The sequence below is a fragment of the Quercus robur genome, chromosome 2 (genome assembly GCF_932294415.1).
Source record: "Quercus robur chromosome 2, dhQueRobu3.1, whole genome shotgun sequence".
NCBI lineage: Eukaryota > Viridiplantae > Streptophyta > Magnoliopsida > Fagales > Fagaceae > Quercus > Quercus robur.
This window is the reverse complement of record NC_065535.1, coordinates 49,925,251-49,949,254: the sequence shown is the minus strand read 5'-3', so window position 1 is coordinate 49,949,254 and position 24,004 is coordinate 49,925,251. Positions and strand designations below refer to the sequence as shown.

Genomic DNA, 24,004 nt, shown 5'->3' with positions numbered 1-24,004 from the left:
ATGTTTTGTTTGATGTTGATCATCACCATAGTAGGCGAAAAGCAAAGAAAGGGGGAAAAAAAAACTTTGCACCAATTTTAATATAAGGTGTGGAGTGTGAGTAGGATATGTGCATGGAGGAAAGAAGGGAGCATATGTTTTATTATCTGTCGCAAGTTTCTTTTCAGGAACTTGACCCCAAAGCTGAAATGGTCTTGAGCCTAATGTTAGACTTAGACCTGGTGGCAGTTAATTAATAAACTTTGGTAGTTGTGACAATTATTATTTGTATTCTAAAACTCTACAAGCCACATGCAAGAGTGAGATCTTCGTCAAAGGTGAAGAGTATTTAAAATCTTCCCATGTGATTGTTCATGAAACAAGCATATGAAACTTTTATGACTATCAATATATTTTTTGGATGTTTCCATGCGGCTAATTGAATAACTTCATGAATTATCATATAAGCTGTCAAAAAGCGAAAAAGGGTACTGCTTCCCAATTCGGAATCTTGATTTTTGGAGAATGGAACTATGGAAGTAAGATGCCATCGGTGTCTCATAAAGGTCACACATCAAGTCAGAATAATTTTTTTTTGATAATCAAGTCAGAATAATTTACTTGCACTAGATGTGAAAGAAATAAACTAATACGTTAGACATGAAGCACAAGCGTACCACACATCATATTTTCATTCTTGTACCTTTAGTGCTTGACTGTTTTCTTTTTGTTCGTGCACTTCCATAAGTTTGTGCCTTCAGAAGATTAACAAGAATGCAAACAAAATTGGAGTCGTGTGTTGAATTTTAGGTGGGGAGTTGGCAAACCATTGAACCTTGCTTCAAGATTGGCTTAATTATATAGTTGGGAAAAGTAGATTTGAACCACAACCTACAAGGTTTTTGGCTAAAATTGGCTTAATATAGGCAGGAAAGAAGTCAGGATTTCAATTAAAAAGGCCAAAATATAAACCTAAAAAAATTTCACAAAAATTTAAACTAGCATCTATTGAATGGTGTGTAGTGTGTCATATGAGTGTGACATTTTTAATTTTATAATCTAATTACTAAATATGTCACTAACTATGCCACTAACTAAATCTACTTAAGAGAGTATATTATGTACTGTCATTATGATATTCTAAACTAAAAGACAAAAACATCACGGCTTTATTGATGGTACAGCAAGAGTAAACTTACTACACACTATACTCAACTTTAATACAAAAACTATTAAAAAAAACTTGAGAGGGAGAGAGAGAGAGAATACCACTAAGCAGATTGGGTGTCTAAACAAAGACTATGATATAGAATCGCAGATGAATACCTCTAAGCAAATTGGGTGTCTAACAAAGACTATGATGTAGAATCGCAGATGAGTATACTACAAGCTACAGTTTTCTAATTGGCCTCTCTAACATATAGTGAAGTTATGGTCAGGGCAATTCAATGTGATGATGATGATGGCAACGTCACTTGGTTTGTGTAATTGAGACCAAATGGGGAAGTGATTGTTTCTTTATACAATTGGATCTCATATAATTCAGGGATATATTTAAATTAATAGAAGTAAGATCTATTATCCATATGATAAAAAGGATTTTTCTAAAGGCTTTTTTGTTGTTATTTGGGCTAATTTTTGGTTTTAAAGGGTCTAAGATTAATGTTTTTTAATAGATATAAATTTTAAAAAATCCACCAATTAGATTATATAGATATTTTTTTTGATACAATTATATTTTCTTGTATACTCTACATGTTTGCAAATTTTCTTGATGATTAAAGACTAATAACTATGTCATCTATCAAATATTTCAATTTCAAGTTTTTGTATTTTAAAATTATACATAAAAAAGAATGAGTTTCTAAATCGAATGAAGAATCCAATTAACATAAAATTTGACATGTATATTAAGAATATAATAAACATATAGCTTACAGCATACTCAAATACGCATATTTAGGAGAGAATAACATGCTGTTCAATTTGATGCCTTTATTGCATATGAAGAGGTGACGTCGACTTTATCAAATTTGCACTGCAGAAAAAAGTTTACATGGAAATATATATATTTCTTGGAATTATACCACAAAATTTGTTATCCTTGTAGACCATAATCTATGGCAAAACATGAATTTCTCACTCCTCAACAAACAAGAACTAAATGGATCTCATTGAAGCTTCTGAAAAGAGAGGAAGAGGGGGGCGGGGGATTGGAACAGAAAATATACGAAAAAGTTGAATGAAATCAAGACGTATAACAAAATGATAAAAATAAAACTTGTGAAATTGCAATCTCTATTCTTTCTGGTACCTACTATATATACAAGAGTTACTTAGATACAGCAGCCATCAGAGAGGGTGATACTCCTGATGATAAAAGTAGTAATATCAGCCAGGTTGGTGTTCTCTCAACATGCAAGCATAGAGCAGCACTCCCACCCCCCACCCCCCACCCTCCACCCCCAAAACAAATCATCTGCAGTAAGATCAGAGGAAGGCTTCTTTAACTCAAGAGACCAACTAGAGAGTCCTGGAAACAACTAAGAGAGCTCCATTTCACTTCCATGGCAATGTCTACATGTTAGCTTTCCTTTCCCACCTTTCCTTTGTGTCAAGCCTGCCAACAAAATAGCACAGAAGAAGATTTTAAGGGAAAGGGAAAAAAAAAAGAACAGAAACAGAATACCTTATGGTGCAACATTAACATCACAGACGAAGGGTCCATTTGGGAACAACTTATTTAATTGAAACTGAAAACTTTTTATTGTAAGTATGCTAAAGTATGCTTGTACCTTGAAAAAAATTTGAAAATGTGAAAAAGGCAAGAAAAAATGAGATTTTAAAAAGCTGTACATAAATGCTAAAAGCTACCAAACACACTCTAAATAGTATCACGCAGGAAAACATTTGGCTATAAAGCTGCAATCTTCCAATCAAGTTATTAGTGCCTGAGAAAGACAATCAAGCATGATTACCCACAAACACACTATGTGCTAAGGGTTAACATACCCCCAATGTAGCTTCTGGTGCTTCTTTGATGCAAAAGGAGCAGCTACATTGCTCTGCCTTACGAAGGAACTGTTTTTGTTAATGTGGCTTTCAGAGTTGGAAATACTTGACTCCTCAATTGCTATAGTTGAATCTTCAACCACAGAGTCATGGACATTGAGGTCTTTGCTATGTGATCTGTCACTTCCAACTGCAGTCCCTGCAGCAATTTTGGACAAGATTACAGAGAACTCCCTTGTGGAGAAAACAATAATAGAAATAATAATTGACTGAAACCGACAAGTAACCTCTTGATTTCTTCTTAATCTTTGATTTTGACTTTATTTGCAAACGCCTCATGTGCAATTCCTGTCATATACAAGAAATTATGTTTTCGTAAGTAATTATTGGGGTAGAAAATTGACCATAAATCTTATAAGAAAATGCCCAAACATCCCCGCAGACATCATGTTCCACAATACACATTTAAAAACTCATATGAATGTTGTTCTCATTCTGGCCATATATTTGCTGGACTTTTCTCCTTTATATAAGAAATAAATTTTATAAAAATATAAATAAATAAATAAATTCAAAGCTATGCATCTTCTTCAACCAATCAAAGTGCGATTATCCCTCTCCAAGCATATTGTCCACATCAGAACCAAAGGGGCAGTTTTCCAGGGAATGCATCTCTTTCTTGTCTCCAAAACTCCATTACATCCTTTTTAGTAAATCTAACATATGATGATTTGAACCCAAAACAGGGCAAAAGGTAGAACCAATGTTGTATAGCAACTGAACAAAAGACCAAAACCTAGGAGGAGCCCTTATGTGCCATTGCCCTCCACAGGAAATTCTACCTGCACTCACTTGTCAAGACTCAGATTCTGAATGAACACCAAGCCAGGGAAGCAACCATCTTGGGTTACTTATTATCACACACATAGAGAGACCATTTTATATCAGTAAATATAATATATGTCTCCAAGTAACCATTTGTATGAAATCTTACTTCTCTAATTTAAATTTATTATTTGCCTATATATTATAAAATTTCCCCATGATGTCACCAAGGATTTCTTCTGCAGACAAAACCACAAAATCGTAAAGAACTCAGCAAGGAAAAGAATGATATTTTATGTGCTGTAGTTTTTTTTCCAACTAATAATTATTATTATTATTTTATATCTATATATATATATATATATTTGGTAGTTAACACAACCTTTCCTATGATCCATTTGACCATGCAATTTCTTTGTCACTCGCTAATTTCACAGTGTCATTTGCATTTAATTACAGTAGCTCATCACTAGACAAGAAACCTATCAAATTTTAATTAAATGACCCTAACTCTGAAGAAATGCATTGGCATATAAGTGTTTAATTGTCATCTTGAAGATACTCTAGAACACTAAGCCCACCATTTAAGACCTAGTTTCTCATAATTCCCATTGGTTAATACTCATCACAACATCAACAATTAAATCAACTCGGGCAAATAGTACAACAATCGTTGCCAAATATGATCAAAGAGTTACCCAACAACCAAAATCAGTGAATTAAAAAGGAATGTCTGAATGCACATTAGTAATACAAAGCATTAGAATGCTAATTACTCATAATTTACAATACTGCTCTGAGCTAATGAGCTATAGCTCAAATGACACCCCTCCCCTTGTAAGTGCAGGGTGGAGGATAAGTTCTTGGGTTCATAGCCCACCAGGTGATTGTGTAAGTTACTAACATTAATAAATAAATAAATGTTACAATATTTCTGAGTAAAACAAATGTGAAGTCATATTTCACCTAACATGCTCAAATAAAACAGCAAAAAAAAGTTGAATACTATTTTGGTCTCTACATTTTGGGTCAGTGATAATTTGATCTCTACATTTTGGGGGCAGTTAATTTGGTCATTATTTTTTTCAACTTACAGTCAACTTGCAATCAATTTCTGTCAGTGAGTTGATGGAAGGGACCAAATTGATTGTAAGTTGAAAATAACATGGACCAAATGATAGTGACCCCGAAATAGAATTTTCACCCAAAAAAAAAAAAAAAGCCTGCACCTCATAAACACATACAACAAATGAACCCATGAAATGTTGTGTCATCTAACCTCAATCACCATCAAATTCATCAAGGACACAAGCAGTGCAGTTAGCGTAACTCCTAAACTCACAGACCCCCATTACAACAATTGACAATCTCAAAGCATTAAAATACATTGTTACACAAAATCGCTATTATTTGTTTAACATATTGCCTATAATTTTCACATACCGAAAGGTAGGTATCTGATCATATAAAAAAGTACCCACATGATAAAAATTGAAGAAGATCACAAAATGGGTTCCTATATATCTCCATTAACGTTAAATTTTGGCTATGAAAATTTGTAAAAAATATAAACCTTTTTTAAGAGATATAAAATGGGATTGATAGAGAGGTAGTGGAAAAAGTACTTGGAACTTGGAAAGCTGGGCTTGAGTTATGCCTCGTTTGGGCTTGAAATTGGGTTGAAGAGATGGGGTTGAAGCTATTGCTGCTTCCCTTCTCTCGTCTTCTAATTCCTGCTGCTCTTCTTTCTTCTCCATCACACCACCGCCTGTTTCTTCGTGTTTCCTTCTTTCTGTGGAAAGAAAAAGATCGTGTCCTGGAAAACGGGTATGTGTGGATCGGATTCGAGTTCGACCCAGTCGGATTGAGAGATATATTAATATTAGGCTAAAATGGCACCATCTAAATTTGACATTCTATCCAATTTCATTAAATATTTGTCATTAAAAAATTATTTTTCTCACATGAAATTTTTTTAATAAAATCAATAAAAATATTTTATGAGAGAATTTGTGTTCAATTTTTAATTGCATACAGAAAATTTTTTAATAGAATCATATGAAAATCCTAAATTGAATAAATTTTATAATACAATTAGGTTGGAAAAATCTCTGACCCCTTATGTAGCAATTTATAAAATTATTCATGTGTATTATAGATGTAAAGAAGTCTATTGAGTCATTGACACGTTGATAGGCTATTTGGTCAAGTGATTAAAAGTACACATGGATGGTTATTTGAGATGTCAAGTAATTAATGAGTTGAAGAAATTTGTCTTCAAACCGGTTTGGATGTAAACTATGTCTAAGGCTGTCCACCGAAACTTGGAACTAGACCCACCTAACATAACTATCTAGACCGACTCGAAAATTGGCCGACTCAATGCTAGTGACGATTGGCGGTGGGTCTTTGCCTCTAGCAATCAAGACCTGCAAGTCAGTTGGCGGGTCTTCTTATGAAAACCAGATTCCAATCGACCCGACAGATCTATACACTAGAATTTTGCATTTTTCCATTGGTATATGCGATTCTCTAGTAATTTTTTGTCAGATCTATTGAGATCTGGCCATATCTCGTAGAGATCTCACCAGATTTGGGCATATTGCGGCCAATTTTGGTGACTTTCGACCAAATCCTTCTTCCCCAACTCCTCTTACCAGTCAACGATGGGTCCTGTTCTTGGAGACTTGAAGTGGTTAGGTCGGTTGTGAGTTGGGCACAAATTTGACCTGAACCAACCATGTACAGCCCTAACTACGTCTAGATGAGAATCGCTCGATATGTTGGACAGAGTTTGGCTTCAAATATGGTTGGAGCTATCTTTTTCAACTCATTACGTGGCAAATTATAAGACTATTCATATGCTTTATTCAAACAAGTCATATTATTCATTAAAAAAGTCACGTGACTAAAACTACACATGGATGACCTCTTCAATTGTCAAATATTAGATTGGACTAAGATAACTTCAATTATGTTTGGAGCAAAACTTTTTCCCATTAAGTTAATGGATAATATCACCATTATTATTTTAATCTATATTTGACAAATAATGTAAATAGAATTTACATCAACAATATAGAAAAATTAATATAAATTTTGTATACACATAACTTAATATAGAAAATGAGCCAATAAAAAAATTAAGTTTATAATTTTATTATAAAGAAGGCTGATTCGGGTATTGGTTCAAGTCGGAAACCTATCAAACTATAATAGGGTGCTATTTATATTACACATAACTTATATTTTCATTTGACACACCCAATTCAATGTTCTAATTTTCTTTTCCTTAATTAATATTTTGACCTAAGAAATAAATAAAACCAAATAAATAGGTTTGAGCTTCATTGGACATATTATTTTTAAGACAAAAAATATGTAAAGGACTAACAAAAGTTGAATATATCAAACATCTTGTGACAGTGAATTTTTGGTTCATCACCCACTAAGTATCTTCTTCTTCCATAGCTTCTTGGGTACCAACATCTCCACCTTGCTCATCCAAGCTTTTGTTCCCTTTGGTCATTCACTTATATAGATAAGAAATTTCTAGTTCAAGATTGATGATGAACAAAATCGTTAGTGATTCCATCGTCCACAATTGTAGTGAATGGAGGTACCCAAAGACCAAAAAGTGAAAAACCTACAGAGACCATCGGTGGGGTGCCGGCCAAATACCCTCTGAAGATTAAGTTAGTGATTGAATGAATTCCAATAACTCCAAAAAGTGTGAAAGTTAGGAAATTATACGTACCTTGGAGAAGATAAGGCTTAGTGTTTATATATTGATATAGAGTTGACAAAGATCCCGTATATATAGGCTCTTCCCTTATAGGAAGTATATGGAGTTAATACTCCGAGATCTTCGAACTTAGCTTTCCATTTTTGGAGGATACGAATATGTGAAAGGATCTTTGGGTGTGGTGTGCAAGTTCTTTCCATGTGGAGATACTTGAGTGGATAACATGCAAGAGTTTGGTAGCCAAGTGTAAAGGACCATTCGTCAGGTCCTACTCGTTCATTACCACTTCATGACGAAAGTGTAGATGCTGAGAAGGTGTGAGAGACCGCGCCCCCGACCCGTTCTTATAGGATGTTGGACCAAACCCACGTGAATGGGTGAAGTCGTGTTATTGCCTCTCAAAATGGAGGTTCGACTAGTTATATTTTCTCCTTTAAATTAAGGGTTTTACAATGGAGTCGCCATTTATTTAATTATTGGAATAAATAAGAAAACCAAAATTGAAAAATTCCTTATTTTATTAATTTGTAATTGAATTTACATTGATCATAGGAAATTACATGGCTTTGGTTCTAGATACAATCTAAAATAAAGTACATGGCTTTGTGTCCTAATTACAATCTAAAAATTGAGAATTACATGGATAAGCATTCGATCTACTAACCCTTGATCTAAACTCGGAGGCTATGTTACAAGGTGGGAAGGTGTTAGGCACCCACCTTGCCCGGTGAAACCAGTCTTCTAGACTATGGTGGCCAACATTCATATCACATCATCCAATATGTTATCCATCAATTTGCATGTTGAATTTAAAGTGTGTGCATGTGATGACCCAAATTCAATTTATTAAGCATTACATTTAGATTGAAAAATAAATTCTAGTGAATGTGTGTGTATAGTGATATCTTAGATTCAAAGATTTGAAAGAATTATGAAACAAACATGTTTTTCATATTTTTGATATGGATTTAGGATCAAAACTAGTGTTTATGCATGAACATGTGATGAATAACCAAGAACATGTGAAGAACACATAAGAACATTCAAATATATTCAAGATAATTTAAATAATTACTATCATACTCTGATCCTAAATTCTCATCATGGCAACATAAAAAACCAATTAGGAAAATGGATTATACCTTCATGCAAGATCCATATGGTGGAGGAGGAGACTCTTGATAGAGGTCTTAAGGGTGGAGGAAAAGAAGAGCTAGGAGAGGGAGAGTGAGTCTCATTCAATACCTTGAGTCTCAAGAAGGCCAAGATATGACAAGACTACTCAACTTCATTAGAACTCAAGAAAAGAGAAGAGAGGGTTTTTTTTTTTGTGTGTGTGTCTTGGAATAAAGGAGAGGGGGGTTTATATAGTAGTGGTGGAGAAAATATGAATGGAAGGCCATTTAATGAGGGTTGAAAAAGAATCACGAACCTAGACCTCATTTTAGCCTTTGGGGAAATTTGGTGCATCAAATGTGGAGATTGATGAGAGTGAGGAGCAAGCAAAGTTTAGTTTTCCCGTAGCTGCTGTAACAGCCTGTAGAGCCAATTTTGAAAAATCATATCTGACTCAATTCTGATCAAAATTGTCTCATTCTTGTGCTCAAATTGAAGCCCCAAATGCCTAGTTTCTAGGAAAATTAACCTCATTCACAGATTAAAAATATTATGAGAGATATCGATGAAATGGTTAGCAGAGGTCATTTGTTAGAAAATGGTTTCAGCACAATTAACATTAATATGTTTCAAATTAGCTCCAAATTAACATTAAATGACTCCAATCACTCCCATTTCAAACTTAATTGGTTTCAAATTTACTCTAATTAAAAGATAATTGTACAAATTACTCATTGAATAATTAATATTTAACTATCTAGTTAATTAGGTGTGTGCAACCCTACCATAAAATGTAGTCCTAACCAATCAAATTATGACACATTATCGATCTCAAATTGATTATACTTATAACTAATTGAAATCCATTGTTCATAATCACATATAGTCGGACTCAATTTGTGATAGTGCATCTCAGCTCTTAAAACTTGATTTGATGATAGCTTTTAATCTGATGGTCCGATTAGGGTTCATGACCAGTCAATTTGATTGTTACAACATTAAGATCATTTTGGTGAAATGAGATTAAGGATCTAATTACCATAATCAAGATGCATATTTCCAAGGTGAAATTACCCTTTTACTCTCTTTGTAAAGTTAAATGCGGGTTGCAAAATAGGGTGTCAACAGAATGCCCCTTATTGGCAAAGCTTGAAAAGCGAATGTCAATGTATGAAAGAGACACCTAACTTTGCAATCAGTATTTAACTGTGGTGAATGTATGATGCATGTAGATAAAAATGCAGACGATCATGTTCTAGATCAAAATGTGGACTAAATTTCAAGGGAGATTGCTTACGTACCTCTTAATGGGAGGATCAGGTTTAAACGTAGTTCATGCATGCAGCCCTTTTTTTTTTTTTTTTGGAAAAAAAATGAGTACAAGACACGCTTACCAGTGGTTTGATGGATTTGAAGTTTTGGACATGCTTCCCAAAAGTACGATGAATTTGAAATTTGGACGTGCTTCCCAAAGGTCCAATGAATTTGAAATTCGGATGTGTTTCCTAGAGGTCTAATGGTTTGATTTTGGACGGGCTTCCCAGAGGTCCATTGAAATTGAATTTGGACGTGCTTCCTAAAGGTCCATGGATTTGAAGTTTGGACGTGCTTCCCAAAGGTCCGATGGAATTGGATTTTGGACGTGCTTCCCAGAGGTCTGATGGATTTGAATTTGGACGTGCTTCCCAGAGGTCCGAAGGATTTGAAATTTAGACGTGCTTCCCAAAAGTCCGATGGGTTGAAGTTTGGACGTGCTTCCCAGAGGTCCGATAGTTTGAAGTTTGGACGTGCTTCCTAGAGGTCCGATGGATTTGAATTTGGACATGCTTCCCAGAAGTCTAATGGTTTGAAGTTTGGATGTTCTTCCCAGAGGTCCAATGGTTTGAATTCGGACATGCTTCCCAGAGGTCCGAAGGATTTGAAATTTGGATGTGCTTCCCAGAGGTCCGATGGATTGAAGTTTAGATGTGCTTCCCAGAGGTCCAATGGATTTGAATTTGGACGTGCTTCCCAGAGGTCCGATGGGTTTAAATTTTGGACGTGCTTCCCAGAGGTCCAATGGATTTGAAATTTGGACCTGCTTCCCAAAGGTCCATTGAAATTGAATTTATGTGCTTCCCAGAGGTCCGATGGTTTGATGTTTTGGACGTGCTTCCTAGAGGTCTGATGGATTTGAAATTTGGACGTACTTCCTAGAGGTCCAATGGAATTGGAAGGTATTATTCATACCGATGTGTGTGGGCCTTTTACCCTAATACCTGCAAAATAAATACTTTCAATTAGTAACAGAGTTATTCATTGAAAAGACTTTGGCATACCTGACGAATGCCCCTAGTTTGGGACATATTCCATGCTTCGATGAATGTTGTGGGTGGGCAATTGACTTGATATTGCACCACTGGAGAATATGGAAGAGGATGATAGCTTTCTGTTCCTGAAGAAGAATTTAATGAAGATTTTTTTTTTTTTTTTTTTTTTTTTTTTTTGGAAGAAGAAGAATTTGGAAATTTTGAATTTTTTGAAGGAATTGAAAATTTTGATTGACGATTTTTTTTTATTGAAAAATTTGGAAATTTTTAATTTTTTCAAGGAATTGAAAATTTTGATTGATGTTTTTTTTTTTTTTTTTGAAAGCAACCTAAGAAGTACGAGCCCAATGCCCTAGTCTTAAGGCCTTTTTTGAAAATTTCCTTCTTCTTCTTTTTTTTTTGGAAAGATTTAGAAAGAATTTATTTATTTATTTATTTTTGAAATATGAAGATTTGTTCATTATCAAAAAGTGAAGAAGATGAAGATGAAGATGAAGATGGAGTAAAAGTGATGAAGATTTATTCATGATGATTTTTTATTTTTTATTTATTGAAAAACCTATCCTTTGAATGAGAATAACTTTGGCTGGAAGTTGATGCGGATTGCTGGATAAGTCCTTGCTCAATTCCTGCAAAAAGATAATTACAATTAGCAATGGATTTATTCATTGAAATGAATTGGAAGTACTTACCCAATGCCCCTAGTTTGGGGCATAATTCATGCTTAGATTGAAGCTGAATTCATTTGATGTTGTGACCATTGGAGAACATGAAAAAAGATAATGGTCCATCATCCTTGGTTCCTACAAAAAAGCTTTCTTTCTCTAGCTTGTTAGAAACCAATTATCATGAAAACTTGCACACAATATAAATAGGCTAATGCACCAAGTTTAAACATGCTTAATGCAAACAAATGGGCTTAACCTAACATGCACCCAAACAATTTTGTTACATTGTTTTGACTTTGTTCTCCAAGGTTGTTTGGGTGAATGGCACCGGGCCTCTGCAAGGCTGCCTACGTACCTCTGTCATAGAGGGTCAGGTTAAGACGTAGTTCAAGAGAACTGGATTTTGAAAAAGAATGATTTTTTTTTTTGGTGGAAATGAGATTTCTCTTTCTTCCTTCTTCTTTTTATTTTTATTTTTATAAACAAGAGGTAATCCTTTGAACAACTATTTTAGCAAATCAAAGTGTTTAAGAATTAAACAAATCTCTTTGATTAAGAAGGATCAAGATCATTAAACTTATGTAATCAAATTTGCTTCATCCTTTTGAACATCGTCAAATTAAGTCTCCAAAGGCAATCAAGAAATGAAATGTGATAATATTTATGAATCACATTGTTGGGTGCAAACGAGGAGAGTGCTTCAGGTTTGGAAGTTTTTTTGAGTCATTTTGAGGATTTGAGAATTTGAGAAAATTTGTCCTTAGATATATCATCCCGTGGGGTTTAACAATTTTAAGCATTTTTCCTTTTTAATTCAAGAGAAAAATATTATTAGAGTTTAAGATGCGCCTACAATTAGCAAGACTTCAAGGAGGTCTTATTCATGGGTTGCAATGTAGGCCAGGTTTAGGTTATGAAATGAACGATATAAAAGGCTCAAAATTCCCTATGATGTTTCCCCAAGTATGCATTACTCAAAAATCAAGTATTGGAGGAGTTTCCTTGTTTCTTTGTTGTCATCTTCTTACTAGTCTTCATTGGTCACTTGTATCAACATTTGTTTTTATGCTCATTCATCTTGAATCATACTTCTAGACTTTCATCTTGTAAAATTCTTCTCTTTTTAGGTTGCATCCTCAAGTTTCCAACTTGGTAGAGCTTATGCACTCTCTATACATCTTTCTTGCCTTGATGCACTTGTACCTTTCTATGCTTGATGAAACTTTCCTTTTTTGATGAAATCTCTTTTAGATGAATCATGTATTCCTCTTGGCATGATGAATTTTAGGCTCTTCAAACTTGATGCACACTTTTTTTTTTCTCTCACATTGATGGAATTTCATTTCTCTTTCCAAGATTGAGTGAAACCTCATTTTTCTTTGATGGTCTTTTATCTTTAGCTTAATGAATTCTCCACTTGTCTTTCATGTCTTCTAGGAGAGTTTTATCAATTAGCTTCAAAGCTACAAGATCGACTCCTCCTCAACATGAGATTTAAGCATGCATACTTTGAATTTTCCCACCCTAGGTTTAGATTTTAGTGGGTTCATGTGAAAAAGAGGCTAAGTGTTTAAAGGCTCAAATGGGCTAGCAATGGATAATGAATATTCTTGGTAATAGGAAATAATTTGGTTTAACCAAAGTTGGCCTCCTATCCCTAGTAATGCTTGCTTGTAGGCACAGTGACTCGAGCTCTTTTAATAAATTCATCTTAAAAGAAAAAGAACGAATGCTCTAATGTTGTGAAACAAAAGACTTTTGAAAATTGGATCAAGTGCATGGATTCTCGGGATTTTCCAATGGATGGATTCTTTTTGATTGCCTTTCAACCATTTCTTCTTATATTCTAAGTCAAGTAGCAAAATTCTTTACATGGATCAAATGAAATTAATCATTCCTTGGTACAAGTTGATTGCTCAAGCCTTTAAACATCAAGATTTAGAAAATGTTTTGTCTAAGGGATCCTCATGTACCATTTTGAAAAGGAGACTTTTAAGAATCTTGAAATTGAAAGAAAAAAAATGGGCCTTTTTGAAAAAGTCACTAGGAAGTCCAATGGCCCTAGTTCAAAGATTTTTTTTTTTTTAAATGACTTAAGGGCTTAATGCCCCTAGTCCAAACACTTTCTCATTTGAATTTTTTTTTAACAAAGTACATCAAATGCTACATGGATTTTTAGAATTTAGAGAAACATAAAAACATGGAATAAACAAACAAACTTTAGGCTTAACCATGATGTTGCAACCAAATGTGGAGTGAGACAAAGTTGGGCCACTTGCTTCTTCTTGGTCCATTTAGGATGCTTGAGACTGGGTATTCTTGAACCTTGATTATGATGAAATGGCTTGGGCTTGCACTTGGAAGGCTGCTTGAACCTTGATTATGATCTTTTGGTATTTGCTTGAAATGGCTTGGGCTTACACTTGGAAGGCACGCATCTTGTGAGCTTTTGGCCTTTGATGTTGACCATGTCTATACACCTTCAATGGGCTCAAGTGTTGGGCTTAGACTCATTCAAGAAACAATTTTGGCCTTCCATGCCAAATAGAGTTCAATCATAGGCTTTTAGGTTTGAGTTCATTCATAACATACAAGGTTCAAACAATCATGATGGGCTTAAGCGTTGGACTTGAGCCATCATGGTTCAAACAACAGCCAAACAAATGCGTAATGAAATGCAATTTACATGGACTGACCTAAAGGTAGGTTCTATAGGTCATTACAACATGGGTAGAAGGTAGGTTAAAAGTCCCCACAAGTTAGGATGTCGTACCTCCCAACTTGTGACGCCAGGAGTGCCGCGTTTGTCCGAACGGTATAGTTTGTCCCTATGAACCACCATGGCATAACCATGATAATCTTTGTCGTGGTGGGTGGTAGGTTCACCGCTGGGTATGTGAGTCTCAGGAAGACCACAATCCATGGCTAATACCACCAGGCTAGCACACAAATAAAATAAATTTCATTCAAGCAAATGATACATGAGATGCAATATAATGACATATTAGACATATTATATACAATAAACAATAAACAAACAATGACATGGTTGGCCACCATAAACTAATTGAAGTCTAGCCCTCAATATCCCCAGTGGAGTCGCCACTATGAGAGACCGCGCCTCCGGCCTGTTCTTATAGGATGTTGGACCAAACCCACGTGAATGGGTGGAGTCATGTTATTACTTCTCAAAATGGAGGTTCGACTAGTTATATTTTCTCCTTTAGATTAAGGGTTTTACAATGGAGTCGTCACTTATTTAATTATTGGAATAAATAAGAAAACCAAAATTGAAAAATTCCTTATTTTATTAATTTGTAATTGAATTTACATTGATCATAGGAAATTACATGGCTATGGTCCTAGATACAATCTAAGATAAAGTACATGGCTTTGTTTCCTAGTTACAATCTAAAAATTGAGAATTACATGGATAAGCATTCGATCTACTAACCCTTAATCTAAGCTCGGAGGCTATGTTACAAGGTGGGAAGGTGTTAAGCACCCACCTTGCCTGGTGAAATCGGTCTTCTAGACTATGGTGGCCAACATTCATATCACATCATCCAATATGTTATCCATCAATTTGCATGTTGAATTTAAAGTGTGTGCATGTGATGACCCTAATTCAATTTATTAAGCATTGCATTTGGATAGAAAAATAAATTCTAGTGAATGTGTGTGTATGGTGATATCTTAGATTTAAAGATTTGAAAGAATTATGAAACAAACATGTTTTTCATATTTTTGATATGAATTTAGGATCAAAACTAGTGTTTATGCATGAACATGTGATGGACAACCAAGAACATGTGAAGAACACATAAGAACATTCAAATATATTCAAGAGAATTTAAATAATTACTATCATGCTTTGATCCTAAATTCTCATCATGGCAAGATAAAAAACCAATTAGGGAAATGGATTATACCTTCATGCAAGATCCATATGGTGGAGAAGGAGACTCTTGATGGAGGTCCTAAGGGTGGAGGAAAAGAAGAGCTAGGAGAGGGAGAGTGAGTCTCACTCAATACCTTGAGTTTCAGGAAGACCAAGATATGACAAGACTACTCAACTTCACTAGAACTCAAGAAAAGAGAAGAGAGGGGTTTTTTTTTGTGTATTGGAATGAAGGAGGGGAGGGTTTATATAGTAGTGGTGGAGGAAATATGAATGGAAGACCATTTAATGAGGGTTGAAAAAGAATCATGAATCTAGACCTCATTTTAGCCTTTGGGGAAATCTGGAGCATTAAATATGGAGATTGATGAGAGTGAGGAGCAAGCAAAATTCGGTTTTCCCGTAACTGTTGTAACAGATTGTAGAGCCAACTTCGAAAAATCATATCTGATTCAATTCTGATTGGAATTGTCTCATTCTTATACTCAAATTGAAGCCCCGAATGTTTAGTTTTTGGGAAAATTAACCTCATTCACAGATTCAAAATATTCTGAGAGATATCAATGAAATGGTGAGCAGAGGTCATTTGTTAGAAAATGGTTTCAACACAATTAACATTAATAGGTTCCAAATTAGCTTCCAATTAACATTAAATGGCTCCAATCACTCCCATTTCAGACTTAATTGGTTCCAAATTTACTCTAATTAAAAGATAATTGCACAAATTACTCATTGAATAATTAATGTTTAATTATCTAGTTAATTAGGTGTGTGCAATCCTACCATAAAATGCAGTCCTAACCAATCAAATTATGACACATTATCGATCTCAAATTGATTATATTTATAACCAATTGAAATCAATTGTTCATAATCACATATAGTCGGACTCAATTTGTGATAGTGCATCTCAGCCCTTAAAATTTGATTTGATGATAACTTTCAATCTGATGGTTCGATTAGGGCTCATGACCAGTCAATTTGATCGTTACAACATCAAGATCATTTTGGTGAAATGAGATTAAGGATCTAATGACCAGAATCAAGATGCATATTTCCAAGGTGAAATTACCCTTTTACCCTCTATATAAGGTTAAATGCGGGTTGCAAAATAGGGTGTCAACAGAAGGTTGTATTGCAAATCGTTAGGAATGGTACCTGACAATCAAGGCGTACATGTCGACTCCCTAGTTATGTGGTGACTCTCACGTGTTAGGTGTCACGGAGGGTACCTGACGACCCCTAGGTACGTGACAACTGTTAAGATGGATTGTATCATATGGTGTCAAGAAAGGGACATGACGACCCCTTGTGTTGAGAGCTTTATTTGTTATTGATGATGACATGAGGAATGAGGGGGCTTGGGTAGCATTAGGCCAGTCATTTTGCTTCATGTTTTCTCAACACATTGATGGTTCCTTATGCCAAATTAGTAATGCTCCTAAGGACTCTTTGAGGGGGACATGTCCAGTCTCCTTACTCAAGTTGGATTGATAAGCAGTGTAAGGGGGCAGCATTTGGAGGCATTTTGCTACACATGATGCCCCAAGGCCATGGCAAAGTAGGGCCATGGTGGGTAGAGTTAGTTTTAATGATGAGTGGCAATAGGTGGTGTCGACCCTATGTGATGGCGCATGGCATTGGTGACTTGTTGGCTAATTGCTTGTGTGCGGGCTTGGTGGCTTGTGTGCAAGGCAGGGCTGGACTGTCATGATGATGTGCAATCAGATGCTATGTGCAAGACATTAGGCTGGTGGTTGCTGGCTAAATGCATGGACAAATGCTAGTGGATTGATAACAGTTACTTGGTGTGTGCTGCATGTGGGCATGCTGTGTGGGTTGTGTTATCTAATGGGGGAGGGCTTGGGTATGGACCAAACCTCCTAAAACATGCAGACACATGTGGTGTGGGCTGCTAGAGGATAGACGGAAGCCCCATGATCTGTTGAGACATGGGTTGTGCATGTGCAGTATATGCAGTGGTAGCTACAAGCAGTTATTAAGCAATTCTTGGTTTTCTTGATGTTCAAACCTACTATGTATGGGCTAAAAATGTGGAGAATGAACCAAGACAGTATCAATTAAAGGTGTCCTAAATTAGAACACAAGTAGCAGACTGTCCAAGACCCAAATAGTTACTAGGCAGTAACTGCCATAGCAATTATTTCTATGTCTATGACCCTAATACTATTGGAGGTATCAACAGTAGTGTATTTTGCTTTAGGGAGAATTCTGTGTGTTTCTCCAAGCTTGTAAAGGGTTGTGAGAGTGCTTTTTTTTCTTTAGCACACAGGCCCAAGAGTTGTGAGAGTGCTTTTTTTTCTTACGAACCAAGTTGTGCGCAAGTCACATAAATCTCCTCAAGGAAAAAATGCGATTCCTCCTAAGTAATAAAATACCATTATAAGTGTTTTAGCATCATAAAATGATCCTTTACTCTTACAAAATAAGTAAAATAGATATTCATAATATTCACAATGAGAAAGAAATTGAAATAGAATATTTAAGACTTATCTTTTATCGTATAAACATTTTAAAGAATTCCTTCACTTGGTACCCCGGGCGTACTGTCGTGAGATCCCGGGGCGTATTAGGCTTGTAAGAACCCAGAATACTGATTCTCTACACTATACAATCTTTCTCCATGCTTGTTATGCAATGGAGTTTTATCCTTTCCTTTTACCTCTATAGGTCCTACACAAGAACAACTATACAATGCACATATCTTCAAATAATTGTTAGTTTCTTAGATTAGGATATATATATTAATATATATACATATATGTAAATGAATTTCATGATAATGATTTAGCCACAAGGATCCTAGCCCCAATTCTCACAGACTTAGTACTTTTGCACAAGACTTGTGGGATTTGGAACTCAAGTTTGAGTGGCTTTGCTTGGGCAAAGGACTCAGCTTTTGGCTGAGTAAAAGGAAAAATTAACAAGCAAGAATATATGTATTGAGCAGCAAGAAGCAGTAAAGGAAGATAATATAATAAAGAAATATGCAAAGTAATTGTTAGAAATCCTCAAATCAATATGAGATATTTCATTATTTTTCTTAATTGTGGATTACAAATGTGCTCACTAAGACGTGATACAAGGTTCAAATAAATTCAAAAATTACAGACTTCGATGGCTATCCAAGCCTCTAAGACTTGCAAAGTTTGAATCCTTTTGAATCCAAGTATGTGCTATAGTGGCTGTTTCTGGGATACCGAGAGACGTTTCTCTGTTTTTCTTAAATTTTACAGAGTTCTAATGGCTCTGTTATGATCTTCTTCCTACTGAAAATCCCCTCTTTCAACATGGGTTTTCTCTTCCTTTTATAGTGTGTTTTCTAGGGCTCCGAGATACTAGTTCTCTTTTGCCCTTCAGAGCTCGTGCTGTGACAGTTGCATAGGGGCTGGTCTCTTCTCTTTTTTCTCATAGTTTTCATTTTTTAGTGCCGTTTCTCTAAAAGTCACTTGCTGACTTTCCATTCCGGAGCATTCTTGGGCAGCTGACCTTCAATCTTTTTTTTTTCAAGGTTTCTTACTTTTCAGACTCAGCTTTTGGTTGTCTTTCCTTACTGTCATTATTCCCAAATAGTTGGAATCTTTTACTGCTGGGTTGAAAGTTCTCTTCCAGTCGCTTCTACTTATGGTTTTCTCATTCTTGGTTCCTTGTGGTACAGCTCATTTGTTCATGAATGTTTGCTTTATACTTTTTGATTCTTTACTGCACCATTGGGTACTTGAGAATGACATATCTGTTCTTCATTTCTTGTATTTCGTGGTACCTCTCTTGAGCTGTCTCAATCCCACATTAGCTATGCTGCATTACCTAAGGATCTCGGGCCTCTAGCAGCTTCTGGGTATCCCGGCCCAGTTCTTTCACTGGATTTTGCTGGATTTTTTAATGGCCTTTTTTGCTGGAAATCTAAACATAAATAGGGCCTTAATGTTGATTCTTCTTGCTGCTTGAATTGAGCCTTCTTTAGTTTTCATGGAATGGACTTTCTTGTGAAATTTTGGTCTTCAACATTAGCCCCCCGAGCTTGTGGGTTACCTGTAGCCCACGCACGAGAAAATAAACTGTTTTTTGGACACTTTCCTGGTTTGTAGAACCAATGTGTAGATCAAATAATTCTTGAGGGAAACTCCAAAGGAATTGCTACACTTCCTTCATGGGATGAACTAACATGTTGCGAAAGATTAGAATTCACCTTCATATTAGTATTAGGTTGTAGATTGGTATTCAATAAATCAACTTTGTCAAACTAATAATAATATATGTAGATATATTTGTATAACCAAATTATATTGGTATCGCATTTGATGCTAAGAGTATATTTCTAGCACTAACGTTTTTTGCTAGCAATTCTAGGATATGCTTTTTTTTTTTTTAAAAAAAAATAGCATACAAAAATCATGTTGAATGCATATTAAATCTTAATATAAGATAGCATAGCTTTGTCAACAAGATTTTGTTTGTTTTAGAAAATAGGTTGAATGAGGGGAGCCCCCATGAACTTTGCCAAAGATATTCTATGCATTGTAGTACATGCTTGCTATGGCTAAGGTGAATAACACCAAGATGTTTGCCCCATGAGATTTTTAGTCCATGAATAGTGACTTACCAATGGGACCATGATATCATAAATCATTGAATCATAAAAACATATTGATTTAGAGTCTAATCAAGGTTAGCTATTCTTCTCAAAATGTATTAAGAGATAGAAACTTCCCTGAGGACATGACTTAGAAGGCTTAAGAACATCTCCACGCCTTGCTTTAGCTAAAGACCTTGCTCTTCTGGTGGATGCTCTTGATCTTTGCCTCATTCTTTTTCCAAATTGTGAGAGATTGTATAATATTTCAGATTGCAGCAAATTATTCACATACCATGCCACCAATTATATTGTTGTTTGAATTGCTATATACCATATAGTTCATAAGCCAAAGAAAATAACAGTGGCTGAACTTATGTACAGTAAAGTTTGCACTAGACTTCTTAATTTTCATCAAGTGAAAGATATATCTAAGGAAAGTTTTTAATCTTGTCTTAGCCCCCAGTGTATGCACTAGAAAATCCAATTGCCAAATAAGATATAGCAATAAAAATTACTTCATGTATATGAAACCATGTGAGGATTTCAACCACACAAGAATTCCAAATTTTGATTTTCGATAATTGGTCAAGTAAGGAGACCAAAATATTAGAATTTTCGTTTTAATCTATATGAATAAAATATTTGTGCATGGGTGATACCTCTTGCACAACATTTTGCAGTGTTTTGATATATTCAAACATGGTATTAATGAGTGGGCTTACCGAAAAGGTACCTTTCTTTTGTTGAGTCGAAGTACCTCCAAGCCTTTGGTGAGTTTGCACCTTGTAGGAGGAGGGAAATGTCGCTAGCTGGTTTGCAATGTCATTGACTAATCTCTTTGTATAGAGACTTGCAAAAGTATCCATGCTTGTGCGGCTTCGAGTGATGTACTCTTAGAATTTCTTTTTAAGTTACGCCTTCCTTGCTTCCTTAGGCTCCCTTGAACCAATTCCTTTCAAGGAGGTCAATCTTGTGCACTTTACACACCCACTTTTGGGTTTTCATACCCACTCGAAGCTCTTTCTCTTTGTACCCCTTGTTGGGCTTTGCTTACAATTTGCATCCTTTGTTAGGACGTGCTACGGCTTGTACCTATTGCTGGTACGTACTACAGTTTGTACCCAGTGCTAGTACGTGCTACAAGTTGTAGCCATGACTGGGATATGCTTACAATCTGCACTTTTACCTATTGCTGGTATGTGCTATAGCTTGTACCCATAAACTTTTGCTTTTGACCATTTTCTTGGTCGTACTTGGAAACTTTTGCTCTTGGCCAATTTCTGGGCCATGTATTTAGAAAAATTATTCTAGGCCAAGTCTTAGGCCAGGTACATGAAAAGTTTGCTCTTACCAAGTCCTAGGCCATGTCACTTGGAAAAATCTGTTTTGGTCAAGTCTTGGGCTAGGTACATGAAAATTTTCCCTTTCCCAAGTCCTAGGCCATGCCACTTGGAATTTTTTTTTTTTTTTTGATCAAGTCCTAGGCTAGGTACATGGAAAATTTGCCCTTTCCCAAGTCCTAGGCCATGCCACTTGGAAAAATCTGTTTTGGTCAAGTCCTGGGCTAGGTACATGGAAAATTTTCCCTTTCCCAAGTCCTAGGCCATGTCACTTGGAAAATTTCTTTTTTTTGATCAAGTCTTGGGCTAGGTATATGGAAAATTTGCCCTTTCCCAAGTCCTAGGCCATGCCACTTGGAAAATTTCTATTTTGATCAAGTCCTAGGCTAGGTACATGGAAAATTTGCCCTTTCCCAAGTCCTAGGCCATGCCACTTGGAAAATTTCTTTTTTTGATCAAGTCCTGGGCTAGGTACATGGAAAATTTGCCATTTCCCAAATCCTAGGCCATGCCACTTGGAAAATTTCTGTTTTGATCAAGTCCTGAGCTAGGTACATGGAAAATTTTCCCTTTCCCAAGTCCTAGGCCATGCCACTTGGAAAATTTATTCATGACCATTGAATTTTTCGATCTTCAGAAAAAGTTCCTTCATAGCCCCTCGTTTTCAAGTGGGCTCACTGAACTGATTTCTTTTCTTTTCTTTAAAGGGTTGAGGATTTGTTTTCTTCTCCGAGGATCTTCTAAAATATCCTCTCTTAGCTGTGAACAAATCCTTTATGGAAATAATCTTCTTTTATGAGTCATCTAAGGTTACTCTCACTGGTGGACTGATGGGCAGGAGCTCCACCAAGATGATTCTGTCATGGTGTTTTCTTCAAGTGGGGGATCTTCTTACGGGGATCTTGGAAGAGGATGGCTTCCTCTAGGCATGCTCGTTGAAGGCTGTCTTCACAAACCTCATAGTCTGTTTCTTTACAAGGATCTCTACCGCTACTACTTTTTTAGAGATCTTCTCACTCAATAGGTATTTCTCTTCTTCGAGGAACTGGGTCAGTGAGTTTGTTACAACGCTCTTGATAGTTCTGGGGATCCTTCAGACCTATGTTGTATTGGGAAATTAATATTAACCACCAGGCTACTCTTCAAGATTGCAAGGGCTGATTGAGAAGGGCTTTTATTGGATGAGAGCTTGTCACCAATAGGATTTGGTGGGATGAAAAGTAATGATTCAGTTGTTGAGATGCATGACAGCCATACACGCCCTTTCTATGTTGGGATACCTCATTTCAGTGTCCTTCAATGCTTTGTATGCTTGGGATCAAGATCCCAGGTATAACAATAGTGATTTTGCCATGGACTAGTACCCATATGGTAGGCAAATGACTTATGATCTGTTGAAGTTTTATGAAAGACATTTGGTTGCTCAACTCCCCATATGAAAACATTCCTCTTTTTCAACAGTTTGGATAGTCCACTAATGACCAAGGTTGGTCTTGGTGTGAACTTCCTAAAGTAAGAAACTCTTTCTAAGAAGCTCTTGAGTTCCCTGATCGTGGTATGCCTCTTCATGGTTGATATTGTTGTTGCCTTAGTTGGATCTATGAGGAGATCGATGTTAGGCAAAGGAAATTTATCCTTTCGACACGCCTTATTTAGTTTGAAGGAGTTCACGCCAATAAATCTTCATATATTTTTCTTTTTAATAGCTCCACCAGTTGTTTTTTTTTTTTTTTTTTTTTTTTTTTTTTTTTTTTTTTGTACTGATAACTGACTGCTGATTAGGATGGGCCCCGGGTTCCTTGGGTCAGCCCCCAAGTTCACCTCTTCTAGTTTTTCCTTTGGTAGGATTTATGCCTTCCTATCCATATCCGTAAGTTTCTCCAGGACCTTCATAAGCAGTATATTAACCTTCCTCCTTCTGTCTTTTTCTGTCCAAGTGATCCCTCAAACCATGGGTATTGCTTCTTTCTTCTGGGATGGGAGCCCCCCGGGATCCTAACAATGGGATATTCTCCAGTTGGAGCTGATTCACCATAAAGTATATTTTCCACAAAGTTTACTTTGTGCTGGATGAAAGGACTAAGATTGGCAGCGACTTTTGTGGGCTTCCCATTCAATCCCTATTTCACGTACTAGTGGTACATTGAGAGGATTAGGCAATAGTTGTGATGTCATGGTTGGCCTTTAGAGCTAGTTGTAAATGTCCTCCAGTGGTCTTTGTATCTCCTCCAAATCCTGTTATTTTCATAGGTGAGCCCAATTATTGAGCTGTAAGAAATGATAGATGCACTATATAGTTGTTGAGCTTTCAATAATGTTGATTTTGCTGCTGACTTGCAATATAGTGTTTCTATTGATTTTCTTCAAAATATATTTAAGGTCCACTGCATAATATGCTTTAGCCCCTAAGACATGAGGCGGTTGTTGAATCATGCTTGATCCACCTTCTCTTGATGCTATTATGGAACTTCTATCCATTTTCCGGATGCCTCCATTTTTTTTTATAACCATT

At 35.9% G+C, this 24,004-nt stretch overlaps 1 protein-coding gene across 2 annotated transcripts; it reads right to left on the bottom strand.

The window, feature by feature from the left end:
- Positions 1-2,207: 2,207 nt before the first annotated feature.
- On the bottom strand, positions 2,208-5,710 carry LOC126713869 (uncharacterized). Of its 2 annotated transcripts, none has more exons than XM_050413790.1 (4): positions 5,442-5,710; positions 3,279-3,339; positions 2,992-3,181; positions 2,208-2,599 (listed from the first exon to the last, which is right to left on the bottom strand). In XM_050413790.1, the coding sequence occupies exons 1-4, from the start codon at positions 5,571-5,573 to the stop codon at positions 2,557-2,559; spliced, it is 426 nt and encodes a 141-aa protein (XP_050269747.1). In that variant the 5' UTR covers positions 5,574-5,710; the 3' UTR covers positions 2,208-2,556. The 2 variants fall into 2 exon arrangements, with proteins under 2 accessions (XP_050269747.1, XP_050269746.1); XM_050413789.1 differs by having other exon boundaries at positions 2,992-3,190; positions 5,442-5,706.
- Between the last annotated feature and the right edge of the window lie 18,294 nt (positions 5,711-24,004).

Bases quoted from the DNA above. Each gene is read 5' to 3' on its own strand.
- LOC126713869 (XM_050413789.1), bottom strand. From the start codon at position 5,573: ATGGAGAAGAAAGAAGAGCAGCAGGAATTAGAAGACGAGAGAAGGGAA. The intron at 3,340-5,441 runs GTACTTTTTCCA...TGTATATGACAG, and splicing joins CCCAGCTTTCCAAGTTCCAA to GAATTGCACATGAGGCGTTT. The intron at 2,600-2,991 runs GTATGTTAACCC...TTTTGTTGGCAG, and splicing joins CACCAGAAGCTACATTGGGG to GCTTGACACAAAGGAAAGGT.